The sequence below is a fragment of the Corylus avellana genome, chromosome 5, assembly GCF_965113065.1.
Source record: "Corylus avellana chromosome 5, dhCorAvel1.hap1.2, whole genome shotgun sequence".
In the NCBI taxonomy this organism is placed as follows: domain Eukaryota; kingdom Viridiplantae; phylum Streptophyta; class Magnoliopsida; order Fagales; family Betulaceae; genus Corylus; species Corylus avellana.
Genome location: NC_142494.1, coordinates 13,135,657 through 13,160,717, shown reverse-complemented (window position 1 = coordinate 13,160,717; position 25,061 = coordinate 13,135,657). Strand labels below are relative to the sequence as shown.

The window sequence follows — 25,061 nt, the reverse complement described above, 5'->3', positions numbered from 1 at the left end:
ACAACAACAACAATTTGTTCATTATAATGTTAAACCCAACTATTGAACGGTATGAAAATTCTAATCTCAAGATAATTTCATCATAAACCCAATTATTGCTTATATATATATATAAAAGCAGGGACGGAGCCAGAAAATTTTATGGGATGGGGCTAGCCAATTTTTTTTTTTTTTTTTTTTTTTTTTTTTTTTTCAGTTCTTTAGAATTTTTTTATTAAAAAAATTATTTTTGTTGTTTTTATGAACTAAAGACTACCGTAAAGGCCAAAAAAAGTGGACATTTAAAAGTAAGGGCCAAAAAAAAAAAAAAAAAACTTAGTGAGTATGGGCCAACAAAATTAAAAATAGGGCCAAAAGTTTTTATTAGATATGGCCAAAAAATTTAAAAATAGGGCCAATTTTTTTTATGGAGGGGGCCAAATGACTAAAATTAAAACTTTAACTTTACTTTCTTCTTTTTTTTTTTTTTGTTGTTTTACTTATAATATTTTTTCTCCTTATTTTGGTGGGGAGGGGGGGGGGGGACCATGGCCCACCCCGGTCCCCCCCTCCCTCCGTCTCTGTATATAAGCAATAATCACTTAAATTGACATGCATTTAGAAGTGGCAAAGAGTACAAGTTACCTCGATAGTCAATACTGTACTAAAAGTTAGGCGACAACTATTAAAACCTGAACAGTAAGGTTTAACTAAATTATCCCTATACTAGGCACGTAAATCGTGATTAAAATTCGTTCCTAAGTTACTTGACCTTTCAAACCTTCCCTCTATCATTAGAGATGTTTTATTCTTAGAAATAAGTTAAAAGCTTAACCCTAAAGTTTCTTTTCTTTTCTCTTTATAAAAAAATATTTTTAATGTTTATTTCTTTTTTGTACCTTGGTCCGAACATAAAGTTTTCTTTTTCCTTAAAATGTATCATATTCTAGGAGCTCATTCTAGTAATATTTTCATAACTTTTGAACAAATAAACGAAAGTAGGGTTAATCTTGAAATTTCACTAAAAAAGTGGTTTAGTTTTCTTTCAAAAATCTCAAAATTGTTTTTATGGGGGGCTTGGGTAAGAAATGGCCCATTTGAATCTCCTCCTAACTAGGTAAACCAGATAAGGCCCACAACTCAGTAAATGGACCTAAATTAGAGCACTACACTTTGGTCACTTGGCCCATTGGCCCACAACACATATATCTAAGGTTTTTAACTTGACGAAATTTGGATCAAATACCCACCTAAACATGCCATGGGCTGAAAGTTTAATTTCCAGATTTAACCCAAAGCTCTTCTAAATGCCATATATGAGAAATTACTTATTTTCTTGATATAGTCTTAACACCGCTTGAGGGTTATGTTTAGAAGTTTTTTTCTACTCAAATGAGCCATTGAAAAGAGGTTTTTGGCGATAAAAGTTTCTGGTTTTTGGCTTTAGGTATTAGATCCCATGTCTATTTCATGAATGAACATCATTATAAACGTCATTTTTAAAGGACAATATTTTCTTCCAAAAAGATCAACACATCTTGTACACATAGACTTAAATAGCTTTCTGGTTATAAACTATCATCTTACAAAATTATGAATGAAACATTAAATTATGCCCATCATTAAGGATAAGACCATGCCATGGATTAGTCCATTAGGTTAAGAAATTAATTATCTCTTATAATCTCTTTTAGGGTCTTTGTTCCAATTTTTATTAAGTTCACTAGGGCCAATAACATTGGTTCATATATCTAAAGCCCAAGACATTGGGCCAAAACTCGTACTAACTTATTTCAAATATGGGGTGTTACAGTAACAATGTTTTCATGTATCATTTTGACATATATAGACGCTTTTATATTCCATTGTTTTGTCTATTTTCTTTATCCTTACAACTGCTATAAATAGAGTCTTACCTAAAACAGTCTCATTTGTAAGAGTACTAACCATATGCAAAAAATGTACGGTTAATTAAGTTGCGACATCTTTCCAAGAAGCAAATAGCGTCTATAAAAAGTTACATAAATTATTGGCCCCCATTATGAACCCAACTATTCAATGGTAGGGGAATTCTAAAACTATCACAATGAACGGATTGGAATGGCTGGTTGTAAATAAAACAACCAAAAAAAAAACTCTAACTTAAACTTACAGCAATTACAAACATGACCTTCATATTTTCCTTAGTTACACATATAGCCCAAACAATGTTTAACTTTTCGAAATGGACCATACTAAATATTTGGGAGTATTACAGGTACGCATCTTCTTTTCCAAATCGAACCAGCTTGTATATGGCTTTAAAATGGGTCATAGGATCAAGGCAATTAGGGCGAGACTGGATGAAATTGTAACTGATAGGATCAAATTTGGCTTCAATGAGCACACCACAGCGACACAGTTTGAGCATATGAAAAGACAAGATACACACTCATTTGTACATGGGGAAGATGTCATTGGGAGAGAGGATGATAAGGAGTCTATTAAAAAGCTATTATTCGATCCCAATATGAATGAGAAGAATGTTTCCATAATTCCCATAGTTGGGATTGGTGGACAAGGAAAGACCACGCTTGCGCAATATGTGTACAACGACGAGGAGGTTCGAAGGCATTTTGACCGGAGGATGTGGGCATGTGTCTCTGATCCTTTTGACATGAAAGCTATCATTGTAAAGCTTATAGAATCTGCGACTAAGGAGAGACCTAAAAGCCTTGAGATGGATCCATTGCAAAGTGAGCTTCGAGCAAAAATTGATGGGAAGCGATATTTACTTGTTTTAGACGATGTGTGGGATGAGAATCGTGGTACATGGTCCAACATGGAAAAGTTGTTAGTAGGTGGCCTAAGAGGAAGCAAAGTTTTGATTACTACACGTAGCAAAATGGTTGCAGAGATTACAGGTACAGTTTCACCATATTCTTTGAGAGGTTTATCTGAAAACAGTTCTTGGAATTTATTTAAGAAAATGGCATTTAAAGACGGGGAAGAGCCAAATAATCCAAAGCTAGTAGAAATTGGAAGGGAGATCATACAAAAGTGTGCTCAAGTTCCTCTTGCTATAAGGAGCATTGGGAGTCTATTATATTTCAAAAATTCAGAAGATGATTGGTTGTACTTTAAAAACCATGAACTTTACAAAATAACTCATCAAGAAAATGATATTTTTCCAATACTTAAGTTGAGTTATGATCATCTCCCATCACACTTGAAGCAATGTTTTGCCTTTTGTTCGTTGTTTCCAAAAGATTATGAAATTGAAATGGAGGTGTTGATTCAATTATGGATAGCTCAAGGCTTTCTTCATTCATCATATGGAAATAGACATCTTGAAGATATTGGTCGTGAATATTTTATGGATTTGCTTTGGAGGTCGTTTTTCCAAGACATACAAAGAGATATAGTTGGTGAAATAGGAAAGTGCAAAATGCATGACCTTATTCATGATCTTGCACAGTCAGTAGCAGGTGAGGAGTGCACAATTTTATATCCAGATAAAGAAAAAGTAGCTGGAAGAACTCGTCATGTGGCATTTCATTCTTCATATTCATTACCGGATATTCCTACTCTTTTACCCAAGCCTAACAAAATGAGAACAGTTCTTCTACGCATTCCAATACTTCCAGGATTTGATGATGTGCTTAACTTGAACAATTCGGTACTTGAGTTGAATAAGCTAGTCTCTAATACACTTATTTCAAGTTTTAAATGCTTACGTGCTTTGAATTTGAGTCGGTCGAGTATTCAAAAAGTGCCAAATTCCATTGGCAAGTTACAACATTTAAGATTTCTAGATCTGTCTAGGAATGAAGATATCAAACTACTCCCTGCTTCTATAACTAAATTGCAGAATTTGCAAATACTAAGACTTGAGTTTTGTCGTGGGCTTAAAGAATTGCCAGAAGAGACTAGAAACTTAATCAGCCTTAGGCATCTTGGGCTAGAAGGGTGTGATAGCTTGACTCATATGCCTTATGGACTGGGAAAATTGACTGCTCTCCAAAAATTGCCGCTATACATTTTAGGGAAGAAAAAAAGTTTTCTTTCCAAGCCAAAGGGTGGGCTAGGGGATCTGGATGGTTTAGATGAATTGAGAGGAGACTTATGGATCAAGGGTTTAGAGCATTCGAGATATTCTCCATCAAAAGCAAAGGCTGCAAACTTGGAGAGGAAGCGACATCTTCAGTGGCTGATGTTAGAGTGGGACCCAGAATCTAGTGATGAAAGTGATAAGGCAATTGCAAATGATGAACAACTGTTGCAAAACCTTCGGCCACACCTAAATTTGAAATTTTTATATATAGTTGGGTATGCAGGTGTGAGGTTATCAAGTTGGGTGTCCTCGCTCTCAAATTTGACTTATATTCGAATATCGGATTGTAAATGGCTTCAACATATCCCACCATTGGACCGATTCCCTTTTCTCAAGTGTCTTTTTCTTAGTGACTTAAGTGAGCTGGAGTACATAAGCAATGATGGTAGTGACATGTCCTCTTCTCCCCTCGAAATTCTCAGACTTGCTGATTTGCCAAAGTTAAGGGGATGGCAAAAGACGAGGGAAACAGATCATCTTCCATTATTCCCTTCATTTCCTTTCCTTTCTTTTTTATGTATAAAGAATTGCCCTATGATGTCTCTAACAACACCCTCCTCTCCCTCTCCCCTTTCCAATCTCTCCAAATTGAAGTATCTTTATCTTTTGGAATTAGAGCAACTTGAATATCTACCACTAGAGTGGCTGCAGAACCTTACTTCTCTTGTGACCTTGGGGATTTTTAATTGTCGTAAAATGAGAATATCAATTTCTCCACTCTTTCAACATCTCACCTCACTTGAAAATCTGACTATTTTTCGCTGCAAAGAACTTACCAGCAATGAGAATGAAGATGGCGCACATGGCCTTGGACCTACAAGATTTGGTCATCTATCTATCATTGGCGTTCCAAATTTGGTTTCTCTCCCAAGAGAGCTTAGAGATGTTACCACTCTGCAAAGGCTTCAAATTATGCTTTGCCATAGTTTGGCGTCTTTACCGGAGTGGATAAGCGATCTCACTTCACTTCAGGAGCTTGAAGTCGTAAATTGTCTGAAGTTAATATCATTGCCCGAAGGTATGCGCCGCCTCACCTCTTTACGTCGTTTGACAATTGCGGAGTGTCCTTGCTTGGAGGAAAGATGTGAACAAGGAACGGGAGAGGATTGGCCAAAGATTGCTCACGTCCCAAACTTTCGTAAAGGCGGCGATGGTAATCTCCAAGAATGGATAGCAAGCCGAATTCGCCAATCTTTTGAGGTTTTTAAGTCACCAATTAGACAATAATTTTTCTTCTTCTTGTTGTTCCTCTTTATTTTACTCTGTCAGGCTTTTGATATATATCTTATTTGATTTCATATGCAGGAAGTATTTAGTTTCACGTATGGACGCTTCTTGGGACAATCAGATTTGAGCAAAGCTCGAACATATACAGTATTTTTTCCTATCTTTCACTTCAATGGCATTTCCAGTATTGTTTTCTTCTTTTAGTTTTTCAACATTTCTTTCGTTTCCATTTGAAATTTAAATTCTACAAACGGTAGCACCACGTATTAGGTAAAAGACTTATAATTAATAGATGAGGGAAGTCAATCCCATCCCAAATTTTCACAAAAATTTAATACAAATTTGCATTACTGTGTTAGGATTTTCTCAGTGTCAAATGTAGATTCTGTTGAACGAACGGATAAAATTTACATTTTTATTATTTTCATTGAAAATTTTTGGGTTATAGTTGAATTTATTATTTTGTTTTTTGATCGAAAGCAGCAATTTATGAATATGGGTTGTGGGAATCATGTGGATATTTCTACAATCTGTTTGGATAAGACAAATTCATTTCTTCAAAGAGACTTGGTATAATTGAGTTTCTCTCTTTTATCTAATGGTGGAATTGTATTAGTGATACGTATACCAATGTTAAAATGTCAAATGCTATTCCTTCTTCCTTATTTCACTTGCAGAAACAATTGAAGCAATTGAAGCATTTCTGATTTATGATTTTAGAGAATTTCTGATTTATTGGATTTCATATGCAGATACAATTGACGCACTGGCAATACATGGATTTAAGATTTGGAGCCAAACTCGAAACTTTTTCACTCTGCAGCTAAGCATTAAGTTGAGAAGTCCAGAATTTGAGATGGAAAAATTAAGAAAAATCTATATGATTCCTGGAATATCATCTTAAGGCTTGGTCTTTTAATTATCTTCTCAAAGATCATAAGGTGCTGAAAGCTGAAGCAGTAGATATTAGCCTTGGAGTGGATCAAGAGGCGTTTGTGAAAGGGGTGCTCCATGTCAATTGCCGAAAAAGAGACAATTCCTCTTATACGTGCTGGCCTGTAACTTTTATTTCTCTTTGCCCCTAGTCCCATGTTCCATTTCCTCTTGCCTTGGAATTGTGTCCTTTTCACTTAACTCACTCCTTCCTTCATCGAAAAGATATCATTTCACAACAGAGGCCAAGAAGGGAGCTTTAAAATGAAGCTCTTCTTTTTTTTCCCTTTTGAAGGAAACCCTGAGAAAGAGGTGGGGAGCTGGGAGTTGGGCTCAAGAGTTGTTTGGGTATTTTCCTGGATTTCTATATGATTTTTAAAATGTGTTTGATGGCTTTGTTTGGATTAGAAGCACGATCTTGATATTTAAATCTGGACATGCACAACTAGTGTTTGAATATTAGGAGTTATTATCCATTTTGTTAATGTAGAATATTTGGGTATCTTATGATTATAGGGTAGATTTAAGATTTATTCTTATACTCAGAATGCATGATACCTTATGTCCCTTGATGAGATAATATGTATTGGAAATCCATTTATTTTTTATGCCTTCCTCTGATATTTGATGAACAAGAAAAATGGGAACAACTTTGTGATTTTGAATGGAGTATGTGATAGTTACATAATTTTGATAAAAACTGACATAAATTGCAGGTCTGTCAGCTTGAGCAGCAACTGTTTGATCATGTTTTCCCATCTTCTTCAGAGGATGTTTCAAGTTTGGCTCCATTGATTAGTCCTCTGTTTATTGATCAAATATTCTCCTCTTTTTCCATGTGGTGCCATGGTTGAGGCTTATTCAATAGAAAGTATAATTTGTAATACAATGGGGATCAATCAGAGTTTTCATGGCTATGATTTAGTTAGCTTAACCAACTTCAATTTCATGTGCTTTTTTGTAACTTTACAAAGTTGAACTGAAGTTTGTGACTTTGCTCTGTAGCTTGATGTGATATTGCAACTCAGATACAAGTGAAGGAAGATAGATCTAAGAGGAGGTTTGCTACTTATGATTAAGTTGTCCTTTAGCTTATAATTTGTTCTTCATTTTTATGTTTCTCTTGTGGACCAAAGAGGAGGTCATACTTTGAATGAAGTTTGATAATTGTTTGCAAAGAATGGGTGCATTGATCTATCGTCTTATTATGCATTTTTCTCTCCAATTTACAGCATACTTCATATAGAGACAGCTGATAGAACTGGATTACTGGTAGAAGTCATCAATATTATTGATGATTTCAACATTGATGTGGAATCAGCAGAGAGTGACGTAGAAGTATGCTCTCTCTCTCTCTCTCTCTCTCTCTCGCTCGCTCGCTCTCTCTACGTGTTTAAAAATCCTCTCTTTAAATGCCAGTGATCGGCATTGGATAAAAGACTTATGATAGACCAGGGAAGTCAAACCCATCCCAAATTATAGAAACTCAATAAAATTTTTTCATAACTCTTAGTATTCTCATAATCAAATGCATATTTAGAGAGATTCTTTTTATTATTATTGTTACTGGAGTCATTGTTGATAGATTGATTTTACCTTTTTACTGTTTTCATTGGAAAATTGAGTTATTGTTGAGTTTATTATTTGGTTTTTTGATGGTCAGCAGAGACTTGCATAAAAAATCATCAATTCATGAAGTGGATGTGAGAATCATTGGGGGATTTCTACAATATTCTGGGATATGTCAGCCTCACTTGTACTCAAAACAATGGAAACTATACAGAGCACTTTCATGATGAGGAAGATCGGGTGAGTAAATGGTGCAAGCATGCTGGCAGGTGGCTATGGGAGGCTGGAGTGCCGGTGGAAGCAGTGAAGTGGTGCATTGGAGGCTGGGTCCATCGAAGAACATATTTAGCTTTAAAGCAATCCAATTTGAAACCTTGACAAAACTAACTATTGACGCAGGGGGGGGGGGACGGTGCGGCGAAGATCATGGTTGGGAGGGAGATCGGTGTCATGGTGAAGCCTCGATGCTAAGGTTGCAATTTTGGGCTGGATAAGTCGCACAAAACTATATATGGATAAAGCCTCATGAGAGGCGCAAAAAAAAAAAAAAAACCGAGGAGGAGAGGACACTTCTCTTCTCCCAAGCAAGGAACCAGTGGCGGCTAGGTTTGTGGAGAAGGAGCAGTGGCTTTTAGAGAGAGAGAGAGAGAGAGAGATGATGATGTGCATAAATGGCATTTACTTGAGGGAAAAAAAATAAAGAAGTTTACCGCCATTTCTTTTCCTGCATGGCCACTTCAGTAATTGCAATAAGTGCAATGGTTATGTTATAAAGAATATTAAATGAAGAGGATCCTTTTCCATTTCAAATCTTCTTTCATTTTCTCTATTTAGTGCATTATCATTATTAAAATTTTTGGACAACACTACCCTTTAAAATACACTAAATAAAATAAATAAAGAGGATTTAAAATGGAGAGTATCATTTTCCCACCATCTATTATATTGATAAGACACTACCAATCTATTATTTATTTATTTATTATTATGGGAAAAGTTCACATACTCTTCTCAAACCACTACCCAATTGACTATGTTCCTCCTAAACTTTAAATTGCGACAATGTACCCCCAAACTACCAAAACATTATCAATGTCCCCCTCATTGACGAAACTACCCTTAGTAAAATTAAAAAAAAAAAATACGAAAATTTCTGGAAAAACCTAAAATAAAAAAAAAAAAATCTTTTTATTAGAAAAAAAAAATTAAAAAATTTCGATTTTTTTTTTCTTATAAAAATTGAAAATTTTTCGTTTGTTTTTTTGTTTTTTTTTTTTAAAAAAAATGTTTTCTTTTATAAATTTTAAATAAAAATTTCCGTTTTTTTTTAAAAATAAAATATTTTCGTTTAAAAAAAAATAAAATTTTCGTTTTTTTGAAACATATTTTAAAAAAAATCTAAAAAAAAAAAAATTGTTTTTTTTTAAAATAAAAATTTCGGTTTAAAAAAAATCCTTTAAAAATTAAAATAATTAAAAAAAAAAAATTAAAATTTTTGTTTTAATTTTTTTTTTTGGAATTTTAGGGGTATTTTTGTTATATTGATAAATATATAGGGGCATTTTGATATTTTTGCTAGCTTTGGGGGGATATTGACAATATTTTAGTAGTTTGAGGGGTACATTGTCGCAATTGAAAGTTTGGAAATGACATTGTCAATTGGGTAGTAGTTTGAGGGGGGTATGTGAACTTTACTCTATTATTATTATTATTATTATTATTATTATTTTTGAATTGAGTATGTTGGGTATAATGTAATTTATTTGGGAAAAGTCTAAATTCTATTTCAAACTACTACCTAATTGACAATGTTCCTCTTAACTTTTAATTGGAATAACACCTCTTAAACCATTAAAAAGTTGTCAATGTCTCTCCAACAAAGAATCTACCCCCAATACAATATAAAGAAAAAAAAAAAAATCTAAAGCTAAAAGTTAAAAAAAGAAAAAAGAAGGAAAAATACAACTAAAGCTTTACCAACTGCACGATTTCTTCAGTTAAGAGACAATCTCAATGTTTTTCTTTTTCCATAAATGAAAAGAAGCAGACCAGTTTATTAGTAGTGTAAGCCAAAAACAATAATTGTGTTATTGTCTGTTTGTTTAGATTTTTCCCAATTTATTTAAAGGAAAAGGAATAGAACGACTTTACTCTTGAGTACTTGTTTCAGTAGATGTGTAATGAAGTGGGTGCCTTCTTTTTCGGATATGATAGATTTTTTATATGTAAATTTGTAATCTCTAGGATATTTTTGATTCTTAGAGCCTGTTTGTGATTGTATTTGAGATAATCTGCTTGGAATTTCTTTAAGCAAACCAAATTGCATGAATATGAGAAATGCTATCATATTGGAATCGGGAAATTAAAAAGCCATCCTAAAACTAAATCCATTTTATAATTAGTATAAACATATAGCCTACCTTCATGTATTCTAATTAGACACCCACTCCTAAGGAGGATGATCATTTACAAATCACTATTTCTTTACAGCTATATAAGTGTCATTATGTTTGAGAAATGCCACACTTCTCAAAATTTGCTCTTCAAATGTCACAATTCTATGTAATTTATTATTTTGAAAAATGTGTCACAATCTTATTATTTGGGGAGCAAATTTTGGAGAAAGCTTTTGGGAGATGTAGCATTCCTCTTACGTTTACACTAATTGCTCATCGGATTTAACTGAACTAACTCTTAGAAGATGGTCGGTCTGCCCTAATTCGATATATGAACTAGAGGAATCAGAACATGGACCATTAATACTCATGCTTTGGGTTCTGCTGGGATTCTGCCAAAAGTGATTCCTTGTGGTATTATATTTGGAATTATTGGCTGAAAATCCTCGATCAGAAAGTAGGTCTTGAACATTAGTTCGGCCTTCAAGCATGCTCACTACTTGGGACATTTTTGGCCTAAGAGTTGGAGAAGCATTGGTGCACAAGAGTGCCACATTTAGCATCACCATTGCCTCCTCTGATGAATATTCTGAACCCAAGGCTGGATCAACCAACTCCGATAGACCGCCTCTCTCTTGCAGAACATAGGCCTAGAAGAAGTCCAAAATCAAAAAGAGAAAAAGAAAGGTTAACTTGAGAAAACAATAACTAATTCAATATGAGGACATTGTATTATGTTAGGAATCATTTGGAACTTAAGAAAAAAAAAAAAAAAACTAGGATGGGAATTATGGAAACAAATAATAACAATGCAATCAAGAAAGTGCATTCTTGATCAGAAAAATAAAATTCAAAATTGAGTATGCATTAATGTGAAGAGTGAGAGAGAGAGAGAGAATAAACTACATCAATCATAATTTACAAAGAATGTGATTAGTTAGAAATTTGTGAATCATTGACTCAAAGACTTCTAAAGAAACTTGGAGATCATTTGTGATATTGGCAAGTTTATGGGGATATCAACAAATTATTATACGATGAGAGATAAAAATCAAGCAGAGAATGCATATATTTTTAATGTAACTTGAAAATATTTGCATCCACCTGTTGTGGTCTCAATGTTTAGACAGGTAAAGTACTAAAAGGAAATATCACACCTCTAAGGAATGAAAAAGAAACAAATTATGAAGCTATTTTAATTACCCAATCAAGAAGGTAAACAAATTCTTCCTCTGGCTTATAGTTTGTGTTGCTCTTTCCACTGACAATTTCTAATGCAACAACTCCGAAGCTATAAACATCTGCTTTGTCAGTCAAGTAACCACGCATTGCATACTCGGGAGCCATATAACCACTGCATAATCAAACAATACAAAGGTTTTTCATATAGAATGTGACATCCTAGAAAGTTAGTTCCATATGAGAAAGATGAATTGCACACATTGAGTGGGTAAATTATTAAGGTGTTCATATGTGCTAAGCTCCATATTGGTTCTTTACTATATGAGACTAGTATTTATAAGTGATTTTACAGAGCTCTAATTGTAACTTAACTAGTGCTTTTGGAGTGATAGAGCAAATATAGCTAGTGCTTTTCATGAATCCTTACAAATGGTATTAAAGCAACCTTAGTTAGTCCTGCATTGGGTGGGTGGATTACCGCATTGAGTGGGTAGATTATAAAGGTGCTTATGAGTGTTAAGTCCCACATTGGTTTTTTCCTGGATAAGATTGGATTTTATAAGGGTTTCTAAGGAGCTTGAATTGCAACTTGATTAGTCCATTTGGAGTGATAACGTAAATGTAGCTAGTGCTTCATTGAGTCGTTACATAGAACCTGTAGTTTCACTATTAAATTGACATGCATAGGTATCAAGTCTGAGGGAAAAGATGTTCAAGGGCCCTGTAATGAGAGATTGGAAGGTAAAAGTTAAACACCAAGAAATTCTCTATAATTTCTTTTTACCAACTAGAGGAAACACAGGTCAATGTCTCCTAAAATGATAGCATGTCTTATAATTGCCATGATAAATGTAGATAAGTAAATAACCCTAGACAAGTTAAGTGCTGGAAAAAGAAGAGTGTTAATATATTATGTTCTTATGGAAGAACTTACATGGTTCCAGCAATCCGGGTGCTGATATGGGTATTGTCATCTTCATTTAGCTTTGCCAAACCAAAATCAGAAATTTTAGCGTTGAAATCTTTGTCAAGCAACACATTGCTTGTCTTTATATCCCTATGCACAATTTTCAACCTTGACTCCTCATGGAGGTAGGCCAAACCTCTAGCTATACCTAGGCAAATTTTCTGCCTGGTAGGCCAGTCCAGTTTCTTTCTGCACATTGTGTCCTTCCCTGTATATGGTTAAAAAAAAAGAAGCAAAATCAAAGTTTCAATGCCTTTTAAGACTAATAGTGCATAGCGTATGTGATATACATGTCTTAGATGGTTGAAAGAACTTACCAAAAAGTGCACGAGATAGACAATTATTTTCCATGTGCTCATAAATCAGCAACAACTGGTTCCCTTCAACACAACATCCATAGAGCTTTACAAGATTTGGATGTTTTTGTGCAGATATCATGCCAATTTCATTAAGAAATTCTCGATTTCCTTGCTTAGATTTTGATGACAGTTGCTTCACTGCAATTACAGTACCATCTGATAACAGACCCTATTTCAAAAAGTAGAGTCTCACTATTAGACTCAGCATCAACAAATGAAAATCATGCAAAAGCACATGCAAATTCCATATCACTTGAGTATCATACATCCAAGCCATGCTTCTTTTTCAATGATTTTGCTCTTTTTGAGCCTCTACGCTATCAGCTTTTAATGTCCAGAAATTATAAGAGTGAAAGATCATAATCAATAAATAATTTTGAAAAGCTATTCTAAATTCTTTGGGATATATGGATAACTCTTATAAATAAAACTCATTAAAAATCTTTCCGACAATGAATTTGGGCTGTGATATTTCACATGCTGGGATGAATAAACTATGCGTTATACATTTATAATTACGTTCCCTCAAAATTCATTTTCTACAGGATGTGAAACAGATTCTGGATATCAAGAAGGAAACAACAAGATCAAAATTTTCGCAAGTCAATTGCGAAGATGTTAAAGAGACATGTATCATATTTATCTGCTTATTTGCAATGGACTCAATCTAATACAAGAGAAACAAAAAAATACCTTGTAAACAGAACCGAAACCACCTTCACCAAGTTTGTTAACTGGATCGAAGTTCTTGGTGGCAGCTCTGATCTGTTGTAATGTAAATAATCCTGTTTGCAGATCTATACCTCTAAGCTCTGGCCAGAATGTAGTATTGAATGTCAATAGAGAGAAGATATTGAAAACTGTCTTGTATATTCTTTTGCTAACTATGCATACAAATTATGTTGAATGATGCAGCAAAGAAAAATAAAAATAAAAAAAATTCAAGAGAATATATGGAGTAGGGACACTTTTTAGCAGCTACACAAGTTAAATCTATGCTGATAAGTTTTTTTTTTGGGGAAGTCCACATACTTGATACTCCCCTCAACCTACTACTCAATTGACAATGTTTCCCCCAAACTTTCAATTGGGACAATGCCCCTCCTAAACTATCAAAAAACTGACCATGTCCCTTCATGACGAAAATACTTTTTATAAAGTTAAAATAAAAAATTCAAAAAAAAAAAAAGAAACTAAAACTATATTAATTAAAAAAAAAAAAAAAAAACGGTGGTTGAAAATTTAAATTTTTTTTCATTTTTTCTTAAAGAATTTTTTTCTTTCTCAAATTTATTGGAGTATTTTTATCTTAATGAAAAAAAATTTAAGGTCATTTTTGTATTTTGTTGCCCTTAGGGAGACATTGTCAATTTTTTTGTAGTTTAGGAGGACCATTGTCCCCATTGAAAGTTTGAAGGAGACATTGTCAATTTGGTGGTAGTTTGATGGAGTCATCTTATTTTTCTCAAAAATCATGGTAATGAAAGTTATTACTTATTTTTGATGCAACCTTCATATGATATAAAAGAGAGAGAATTTTAATCTTCCAATCCAACTAATTCCAGTCAAAATGTTACATTACGTCATTACAACTTTAAAAGACTGTATGTGGTCCTGAAAATGTGGAGTGTCTTATGCCTCAGCTGGTGGTTCTGGTTTGTAAGATTTGTAGAGACTGTGGATAACACAAGGAGTATTGGAAGTTGTTATGAATTTTAATATTCAATGGAGCTAAAGTAATTTCCATGTGATGTGACCCTTTTGAAATTGAAAAAGATGGTGGCACAGTGATGTTATGTATTCGAAGGGTACCTAATTATATTGCGGTGTGAGGTATATGATTTTGATTTAATTTCTGCCAACAAACAAGGATCTCAACAAGCATTTGAGAGAAATGTTGCATACCTTTGTCCACAGAGACTTTGCCTCCCAGGAGGCCTTTCCTCTGCATGACAAATAGGGCAAGAAGGGTGAGAAATACTGCTGCAGCCACAATCCCAACCACTATTATCACATGCTTGTTTTGGTCATCATCTGAAGGAGGTTTAAAATCTGCAAGAAGAGGAATTATTCCAGTCAACAAAATTAAAGGAACAAGCTGATGCAGTTTGAGGCAAACAGAAATGGCCTAGCGCAATAAGGAAATCCCAACACGTGGGCCTTTAGTTTTTGTTACAAATTAATATTCATTTGATACCAGTTTAATTATTAAACTAACTATTTTTTTTTAAAAAAAATTTGCAGCATTTTTACGTCATATATTTTTTTCTCGTGGCCTTTCTATAACTAGTTCTGGCCATCGTATTTAACATATGTTGCTTTGTAGTGAGGTTGGCAAACAATTCTTTTCTTCTCTGCATACAACACCCATGGAACAACATGCACTGATTTGCTACTCAGTAAGGAGCTGTTAAGAGATAAATGATTAGCTTTACTGTAATTATATAAACTAAAATTCTTTTAGAATCTGGCCAATTGCATTTTTACAAGCTTCAATAAGGTCTCTCTCTCTCTCTCTCTCTCTAATTATAAAATAAGACTTATGTTCTTTAAGTAACAAGGATTTTAGAGCTTAGAATAACTTACTAGGATCTACTGATATAGCTGATATGAGAGGACCATAAACTCCTCTAACTGGGATGCCTGTTGTCCCTTTTCCAGCCCAGTAAAAGTGGATCTTTAATGTGTTATTCGTGACAGCCACAGTAAATGCCTTTAGAAGTGGCTTGCCAGCTCCACCTGCCTCATCTTCTATATTGAAATTTTCTAGCACCAACTTGTCCTTTATTCAAAAATATAATAAGGATTGTACTCATTTGTATGCAAGGCAGTCAGGTTAAAATTTCATTTTCATTGCATGTGTAAGGAAGTTTGCTTACCTGGATGTAGACATCAAATATACGTTTCCCAAGGCTGCTAAATGATCTGTCATTTGTGAAAATAATCTCTGCGAAGTGGAGCTTAACAGTGTAGTTCCCATTCATGAGACAGAGTCCATAGTATGTCAGAGAGAGTGGAGAAACTCGTGCTCTTGTGTAGAGTTCTGAATCAAACAAAGAGACATTGGAGAGTGCAGAGGTATTGGTTTCAATGTAGATATCTGCATCTATGTCATTGTCCATGAAGTTCCCTGTGCTGCTAAATGCCCAGTTCTGACCCCAGTAAAACATTGAAGCACCTCTTTGTTCTCTGTCGGCTTCATACTTGTTACCATGGACATTTGCTTCCTTACCACCACAATTAATGTGCAAGGAGTAGCGACCTGTTTAAGTTTTGATAACCCAGGAAAAAATTTAGAAATAGTATATTCTCAAACATTCTACAAATAAATATCGGAAGAAACACTCGCCTTAGTACTTTATATTCATTGTACATCAATAGCTCTCTAATAAGGTGGAATTAAATGAGTGTTGCTAAATTTGTTGTTAGAATTGAGTCCCACCTTATACCCAATGTCTCACCTTTTGTTTTCCTTTTCCTTTCCTGGGGAAAAAACCTGATCTTTACTTGTATTTTTAATAATATAACAAAAAGTTAAGAGAAAGTTACATAGCTTGAATTCATATCAATGATTGATCCAAAAAATTTCCTCTACTTTCATACAAGGAAAACCAGATCCAACTCATATCATCCATACAGAATCTGACAAATGAAATCTGTATCTTTTATATAACTACAAGTTGTAACGAGAATATAAGATGAAAATATACATTTCTTCCTTAATGTGCATTGCACCTCTATATGGCTCTCCATCTTTCTTGAAATACTCCCTTGTGGAATATTCAATTTGTTCGATTGTTAAACCTCATTTACAAAGTTTCTTGCTGTTAGTATAGAATGTCTAAGAAGAAGAAACAATCTGGCATACACTTTGTCATTTGCTGCATTACCATATAATTTAGCCACTAATCATGGTGACTATTGTTATCAAGCATGGATTCCAGAGTCATGTACATTATTCTTTCTAATAATTGTCTTTCTGATTGCCTCACAAACCACTTCCAGGCAACAGGCCTTTTCCCAATTACCATCATAACGATAGACAACTTAAAATACTCTTCTTTTACTTGTGCCCGGCAGGTGGGGGTTTGTTGAGGGTTTAACTAAGTTCATATATTCAGTCAAGAACACAGAAAAGCAAATGTTTATACAAACAACAGCTGAAAATAAAAGAATTTGGGCCCAATTGATAAACTTACGTTGATTATTTGCAGGACACGGGAAATTTCTTTTTAGGCATGGATGAATTCTACTTCTGCAACAGATGGCAGAGATGTTTGAGCTTATATCTTGATGGCAAACAAGTCAAAGGCTGAAGCTATTATTCATAAAGCACAAGAATTGACAAACTCTTATGGTTCATAAGAGAATATGTTATACAGGAACAAAATCTTACAATTTATCTGCTGATGAGGAGTAGCTCTCCACCAAGTTTCTGCAAAAATGCATCAAATGGCCGTTGTTGTCATTCTACTTAATGCTGTTGGTTAAATAGAAAAATATAACTTAAACAAGACTCACACACTCCCACGGGGACATTCTACTGGACTTGAGCTTTCCCAAGTGAAGTTATTGTAGGAAACATCCCTGCATCCCAGAAGTCGATGAATAAAATGAGAACCCAATTTTTTTTAAAAAAATCATAAACTAAAATTGCTGCCACAAACTTTTTGTTTTCTTCATATATTAAAACTTCATGTTGGAATCAGGGATTAAAGTTCATAAGAAATATTTTACTATCCGACCTAGAAGGTGCACCATATTTTTCACATCCTAAATATTACAAGGTACTCCAAATGCATCAGATCAAAGTGGAACTAGACAGTAATAAAAATGGTATTATCTTTATTTCTATTGAAGGCATCCATGTAATAAATCTTAAAGGGGGAGATGGATGTGTGAAAATAACTGTCAAGGAATTACGTACGCATTCTTGTTTCTTCCCAGGAGCCATCCGGGTATATTTCCAGTGAGCTTGTTCCCTGTCAAATACCTAGGACAAAGCAACATTCATATCTTCAATGATAGTGCTGACGAGGTTGTTAAAAAGATATAAGCATATTTGAGACATTTGCTTACATGAAATCTACTTTTGCAAGTTGGACGAAGGATGTTGGAATTTCACCAGTCAAGTCATTAAAACTGAGGTCACTACATTATTAAAGCGAAGTAGATATTAGTTTCTAAAAGAAAAAAGGAATATCCAATGTTTATATTGACGTCTGAAGAGGTCTAGAAGAATCAAGAATGAAGCGTGGAATGCTAACCACAATAATCATGCAATTGCACTAACTTAGCCACTGGAAATGAAAATCTTAGGACCTTCTGCCCAAATGTTTCACAAGTATCAGCTTAGAAGTCAAAGATTCATCCATCCCAAAAGAGCAACGCATTTTCAATTAAAAAAAATCATTAAAACTCTTGTTTGGTGTCGGCCAGAAAAATTCGTTGCATTTTTCCTCCTCCACTTCATCAGAACAGCAATATTTATAATATGCTAGAAATATGAGAAATTATTTGAGAGACACAACCAGAGTATCATTGAGCTCATGAAATCCCTACCAGAAGAATTTTCAATTAAAAAATTTGTTGAGTACTACAAGAGGAAAACATTTTCAATTAAAAGGAATCACTAAAACCCTTGTTCGGTGTTGGCCAGAAACAGTCCTTGCATTTTTCCTTCTCCTCTTCATCAGGACAGCAAGATTTATAATATGCTTGAAATATGAAAAATTATTTAAGAGACAAACGAACTATATTGAGATTCTGAAATCCCTACCAAAATAACTTCAGATTTATATCCTACGATGAAATATGCCATTATTTTCACAAGAGAATACAGGCAGTGTACGTTTGCTAGTCATCACAAGTCACTTACATATATATAAAACTTTTCCAAAAATATTTATTCAAATCTCTCCTATGTCCTTGGAATTTGAACCTAGTTTCTTCTTGCTGCAATAAACACAAAATCAGAAGAAAAAAAAACCTCCTACCTGTCTATCATTCTAATTGATCTTTTTAAAAAATCTGTATAGTATGAGATGAACAGGCTGTTATAAACTTAATGCCTATATATCTCGTGTTGCAAGGATCCAGGTACTGACGATGAATAAAAACCATTTCCGAAATTGCATTTTTCTGAACTAGAATAAAGTATTAATTCCACATGGGATTAACAGGTCAGGGTTTTCAAAGAGAAACATGGAGTATTTAGCAGCTCATCATAGCCAATTGTTAAACAACTTACAGGTTTTTAAGATTTTTCATATCTCCAACATATTCTGGGATCTCTCCATAAATTAGGCACTTCCTCAGCATCCTGCATTGCAATATTGAGGTTACTAAAAGTACCTCGATTCATGAATATCAGAAGAAGAAAACAAAGTAGGAATTCAACTCACAGTGTCCTCAGGGATTCCATATTACTCAATGATGGGAAAGGAGACCCTCTACCTTTTAAGTAATTTATCCTCCTAAAACGCATAGAAGAACATAAACTATCATTTTGTGTACTCTTTTCTTTTTTTCATTGAATAAGGAATTAAATGATAAAGTAGTAAAATTGCCTACAAATCAAGTAAGCTTGTTAAGGCAGAAATGCCAGAAGGTATTGGCCCCTCGAAAGAGCAACCCTCCAGATGCCTGTGACAGAGTAAAATTTTCTATGATTATTAATAAGAGCATATACGGTTAATGCAGTAACAAGGCTATATGGGAAAGCTTACAATTTTTCAATCTGCGTCCAATTACTGATGAAATCAGGTATCTTTCCAGAGAAATTATTGCCACTTACCCTCCTACACGTAGTTAAAAAAATTAAGAGGTACTCTGGGAATCATCATTGTTCCAAAAACATACAAAATATTAAACTTTCAAAAGAACAAATTTAGAAGTAATTAATTTAAAACTTCCAAAGATGGTATATTATGGAATAATCATACAGTATCAAACAGAAAATAAATTAACCCAAAAAACCAATAATTATAATTTGTTATATGTAACTCTTTGGAATCATGAACTTCTCATGCAACATTAAAGAAAATCAGTGTCATGATTTGGGAATGCACTAAGCACATCCATCTGATATTCCAAAAGGATTACTTTCAGTAGAGACTCCTTGTAATAGCCAAATTCAACCTAGCACACACCGAATATAGATCTTGTCACGTGCTCATGCAATGTCTTCACAATCCAATGTGTTTATATATATGACTCAGCTGTCTAATCCTTACTAAGTTTTATAACACTGGGTGAAAAGAGATATCTGAATCTAATGACGAAAGAGCATTCACATTGAACCCTTTACTTTTGGTTTTTCTCTAAAATTTCAACAAAACTCACAAAAACTGTCATTTAACAAACTATTCACTCAATGTTAAATTTAACATTTGTCAGATTTTCTCTTCAAATGTCTTGAGGAAAAAGTGAAAGTTATTTAACTTTTTAATGATATGTTTTCTTCTTTCTCCAAAAGTTAAAGGCAAAATGTAAAGAGGCAAAAAAATAATGATATTTAATCTTTTAAAGAGGAAAATTTTGTAACTTGACAGTTGGTTTCACCAATAAAAAATAATATTTAGTTAAACTAGAGAAATATTTAGAGAATTTGACGTTTAGTAGTTTTGAAAAGTGGCTAGTTAAATCAACAAAAGTAGATTTCTAGAGTTAAATTTAGAGAAATTTTAAATAGCTCAATGTGAATGCTCTAAAGATTTCTACAGTTTGGTCAGCTAAGCCACCAGTTCAACAATAATGAAGATGCTTACTCACATATCAATCAAGTTGGTTAACTTGGCAAGTGCAATTGGCAATTCTCCTGTGAAAGCATTTGAGGATAGAACACTGAAAGAAGAATTAATAGTGTCAAAAATACTATAACATGGGTTTTAATATTGGTCCATTGCGATAATTAATTAAGTGAAGAAGGTGAGAAAGATTTACAGTTTTTTTAATTTGGTCAACTTTCCAATTTCTGGTGGAATAGGACCTGAAAATCCGTTTCCTTCGATGCTCCTGTAAAATGTAGAAATTACTATTGCTTTAGATAAAGCACCTGAAAATGGTTTAAAGCCATTTATAGAGTTGGCAATGTTTAACCTAGCCATGCCAAACCTCCAATCTGCACGAAATAAACAGAGTGGGGGTGACCAGTCCATGGATAAGATTCACCATATACTCAATTCAATTATACATGAATATCCTTTTGCTTTGGATTCAACACCAAAGAATCCAGATATAATATGTTACAAAATTATATCAATTAGAAATAGGCTGGTGGATTGTTTCAAATTAGCCTCAATAAAGGGGCCAGACAGGCCTCTATTTCAATTGACATGATTATAAATGGGTTTGCCTTTTCTTAATGAAATGATGTAAATCAAACCCGAACCACCAACATCAACTTCTCATAGTTGGAAAATATATAGAATAGGAATACGAAAAACAATTAAAGATTGATTCCAACATACATGTTTTTGAGGGTGGTGATGTTGGTGAGAACTTTAGGGAAGGGTCCTGACAAGCTATTCCCCATAAAAGAGCTGCATATTCAATTAACGAAAACATAAAACTTCAAGCTGATTTGCAAATAAAAGAAACATTGACTGGTAATGGGTGAAAACTAGAGGAGGGTGCATACAGATCGACCAAGTGCAAGGTAGCCCATTGTGGAGGTATAGAACCAGTAAGGTAGTTCCGACTGATATCCCTATATAAAAGAAAGTGCTTGAAAGATTAGCCAGTTCATTATCCCCTTTAAATATGGTAGAAGGCATAGAAGCATTAATTTGAAATGATTATTGAGTTCACATTAGAGAAGAATACTGATTTGTTGCTTACAATTGCTTGAGGTAGTGAAGCTTGGAAAACTCTGGTGGGACAGTACCTGATAGATTTTGACCCTTCAAAGCTCTGCATATCTCTAAAGTAAATTAGATGAACATGGCATACATACATAAAGAACTATTTGAAATTAGAATCCATAGAGTACAGCTGGATCACCATTAAAAATCTCTTTGAGTTATAGGTTGAAATTTTGTTCTGACTTCCACGAGAGCAGGAAAAACTGAAGAATATTTGTTAAATTACCACTTATCCCAATAGTTTAAGCTGATAGGAAATAATAAATTTAATAATTTAATTAATATTTTAACAATCCCCTTCACGTGTGGACTCAAATTGTCCCTCTTAATAAGTGAGACCCAACACATGAATGAGATGTAAATTGATAGAGACAAGGTTCGAACTTATGATCTTTGCACCCCACCCCCCCCCCCTTTTGATAGTTTATTGCTCGATTAGGCTGCATTGGGCAATCATTTGGTTTGTTGCTCAAGGAGAGTACTAGAACAAGTTGTCATTGTCATTGGTTGACCGTTGTTGGTTGTATTGATGGTCAATCCAACATTGTTGTGGGCGGTGGTGGTTAAGCGTTGTTCGTTGTATTGATCATCAATCAAATGTTGTTATTAGTATCAGAGCCAGAGGTCATGAGTTCGAATCCTGAGTACACAATTCATCCTATTTCAATTAAATATTCCCTAATTTGTTGAAGGCGAGTTTGAACTCGCACGTGACAGAGAGTGTTAGAATATTAATTAAATGATTAAATTCACCAATTCTTATTAGCTTAAGGTTTTGGGACAAGTGGTGATTTAACATATTTATTGTATATGTTTCAATATTTTTTTAGAATCATATCATGTATTTTTTTTTTTTTTGATAAGTAATAACCAGATTGATATCATGTATCATGTATTGATACATGATACATGATACATGATACATGATATCTATTTCATGTATAAGTAATGACCAGATTAATCAATACCTATTTCATATCATGTATTGATTACCATAAAAGGTTTTTTTTTTTTTTTTTTTTTTTTTTTTGAAATGAGGTAAAACCATTACTAAGTTAAAGGAATGCCAAAGAAGAACATAAGAATGTGCTAACCCATAGTTTCAGTGTTAACCACAACAACTTAATATCATAATGCTTTTCATATCAGAGCAGATGACTATTAAGCCCATTGATCCAAACAGAAATAAAAGGTACAGGACAAATTAAACAAAGCCTAGCTATAACCTATCATCATGGCAGCAAAAGCAGGTTATCCCAACTCTCACGGCATATAAACCCAAAATACACAAAGCAAAAGAATTTTCAGAATTTTCAGGTTATCCCAACTTGAAATTTTCAGAGGACCAAGGATTTTCAGAACATCACTTGACATAACAGGACTTCTAAACATACCAAAAAGAACCTCCAGATCAAGCTCTTGTGCTATATCCCATATTGCAGCACAAATCCATTAATTAACACATAAAAGTTATGGTATTGAACACAACTTAATTAACAATGATTTTGTAGCCTAATGATGCTTGCTTTCTTTTTCAAGAAAGAAATTTAGTTTCAACCATCATGGGATGTCGTACATATGGGATTACGATACTTCTCTCACTTGTAGCAGAAAACACACAAGACGTACGCACAATAGTAACTAATAAACCATTGCATAATAGTTATTTGCATTTGTGGGCCCTATTGTATACTTTCTGTGTACATGGGTTGCACTCCTTTAAGCTTTTATATAAATTAATACATAATAGTTATTTGCATTTGTGGGTTCTATTGTATACTTTCTGTGTACATGGGTTGCGCTCCTTTGGGCTTTTATATAAATTAATACAAAAAAAAATAAAAATGATAAAAAATAAAAAATAAAAACCATTGACTTTGAACAGTTCAGAAGATGAGTTGGTAACGTAAAGCCCATTACACAGCACAGAAAAGTTCACCAAAAAGTTTATTTTGCTTTTCAACATTTATATCAAATATGCTTAATTATATACAAATTCAAAGATTATAGTTAGAGATGTTCCCTGTGCACACCGTGCATATTGGTTTTGTCAATGTTTGTACAGCAAGTCTATATATTCATCTTTCATAAACCTATTATATGTATCTTCTCAGTTTTTTCAAAAGAAATGGTAGAAATGTAATTGACCCAAGAATCCATCCCTAATTAAAATTATCCATAACAAAAGAGGGCCCAGAACATTAAACAAAAAAACATTACCACAGAGAGAGAGAGAGAGAGAGAGAGAGAAGTACATGCTTACGACATGACAAGAGGAATTGTGTTTGATGGTGCAGTCACATGTGACAGTGCTCTCAAACCCATTCCTTCCATCCACTACCTTCCAATTCCCTTCTCCGCTGCAGGGATCTATCCCAAAATCCCAATCTTTCTTCCCCAGTTTCTGCCCAATCCCTCTCAGTGCGTCCACTATGTCATACAAACAAACCCAATACAAGAATCAGATCCCCTGTTTAGCTGCTGAGAAAATATAGGGAAAAAGAAAACAACCAAATTTTGAATATTGGGCCCAACAAACAATCATTTCCATTTCTGTCTTCATCACAAACACTATGTAGGCAATTAACAAAAGAAGCAATATTTTGAGACAAAACAAATCATGAGTGGATTAAAGACTGGTGTATTTTTGAGAGCTCAAAATCTGGCTAAGTTTCAATCATAGGCGTTGTTTGGGACCCGGAGTTCATTGAGGCCAATGCAATGAATCGCAAAATCTTGCTTTTCCTTCATTGTGTTTTCTAAGAGACCAAATGGAGGTGTGAAGAAGTTAGCGAATAATGATACCTTCAGCACTGTGAAGCTTAGCAGTGGCCGCCAATCCAAAAGTTGCAGAGCAAAACAATGTAGTGGAGAAGATGACATGTGCAAGAAGCAGATTCGGAGCTGCCATTTAGTTTTAGAAGTGTGCTCAAAGCTCAGCTTATCGATCTTAGTAGGAAGCCATGTGAGAGAGCAGCAAGTTTGGACGATGGAGATAGAGATTGGACAACGTGTGTTTATTGCCATCATTCAGTGTCAGACTCGGACCATATTTGTCGTTTTCAAAGAGACGCGTGTTGAAAAAGTGGACTGCTTGCTATGATTTCTCAAATTCTTGTGTCGTTTTCACTTTTCAGTGTGAACGAAGGATTTTAAATATAGTGAGTCAAAGCCTCCTCACCATTCCTGTAATTCTCTTGGTTATATGCATAGCTGAGAAAAAATGGCGGAGCCCACTGGGCAGTGGGTCTTTAATGAGAGACAAAAGAATTCACATTATTCAAGTTTATAACGCGTTTGAAAGCAGTGAGAATGATTTTAAAATTTGTTTGAGATTGTGTTTGATAAATAGAATTTTTAAATAAAAAAAAATTTTAGTTTTATTTTTAAGTTTTTGTTAAAAGTGTATTTTAGTCATTTTTAAGTTTTTTAGACCCTTAATGACTTATTTGAGATTGCATTTGAAGAACTTAAAAGTGTTTATAACACTTA

The 25,061-nt window shown here is 34.0% G+C and overlaps 3 protein-coding genes across 6 annotated transcripts in view; 2 read left to right on the top strand and 1 right to left on the bottom strand.

The window, feature by feature from the left end:
- LOC148585807 (putative disease resistance protein RGA3) overlaps window positions 1-3,789 on the top strand; it is an 8,633-nt gene extending 4,844 nt beyond the window's left edge. Inside the window, exons 2-3 of the mRNA XM_088516768.1 lie at window positions 2,237-3,637; window positions 3,784-3,789. Of these exons, the coding sequence (XP_088372894.1) occupies window positions 2,237-3,637; window positions 3,784-3,789 (1,407 nt within the window). The remainder of the gene's footprint in view (window positions 1-2,236; window positions 3,638-3,783) is intronic.
- A 157-nt stretch (window positions 3,790-3,946) lies between these two features.
- On the top strand, window positions 3,947-5,373 carry LOC148585806 (uncharacterized). Its single transcript, XM_088516617.1, has one exon. It carries the CDS (start codon window positions 3,947-3,949, stop codon window positions 5,297-5,299), a length of 1,353 nt encoding a protein of 450 aa, XP_088372743.1. The 3' UTR covers window positions 5,300-5,373.
- A 4,788-nt stretch (window positions 5,374-10,161) lies between these two features.
- Window positions 10,162-24,550, bottom strand: LOC132180992 (Leucine-rich repeat transmembrane protein kinase). 4 transcript variants are annotated; one of them, XM_059594019.2, is made up of 24 exons: window positions 24,375-24,550; window positions 23,825-23,999; window positions 21,547-21,618; window positions 21,347-21,415; window positions 21,177-21,248; window positions 20,650-20,721; window positions 20,479-20,550; window positions 19,434-19,505; window positions 19,279-19,350; window positions 19,110-19,181; window positions 18,956-19,027; window positions 17,785-17,856; window positions 17,633-17,698; window positions 17,227-17,292; window positions 17,102-17,140; window positions 16,905-16,960; window positions 15,585-15,967; window positions 15,292-15,487; window positions 14,611-14,757; window positions 13,399-13,517; window positions 12,664-12,874; window positions 12,314-12,554; window positions 11,401-11,551; window positions 10,162-10,847 (listed from the first exon to the last, which is right to left on the bottom strand). In XM_059594019.2, the coding sequence occupies exons 1-24, from the start codon at window positions 24,478-24,480 to the stop codon at window positions 10,458-10,460; spliced, it is 3,063 nt and encodes a 1,020-aa protein (XP_059450002.2). In that variant the 5' UTR covers window positions 24,481-24,550; the 3' UTR covers window positions 10,162-10,457. The 4 variants fall into 4 exon arrangements, with proteins under 4 accessions (XP_059450002.2, XP_088372742.1, XP_088372740.1 ...); XM_088516616.1 differs by lacking the exon at window positions 24,375-24,550 and having other exon boundaries at window positions 23,833-23,871; XM_088516615.1 differs by lacking the exon at window positions 11,401-11,551 and having other exon boundaries at window positions 10,586-10,847.
- Window positions 24,551-25,061: the final 511 nt, after the last annotated feature.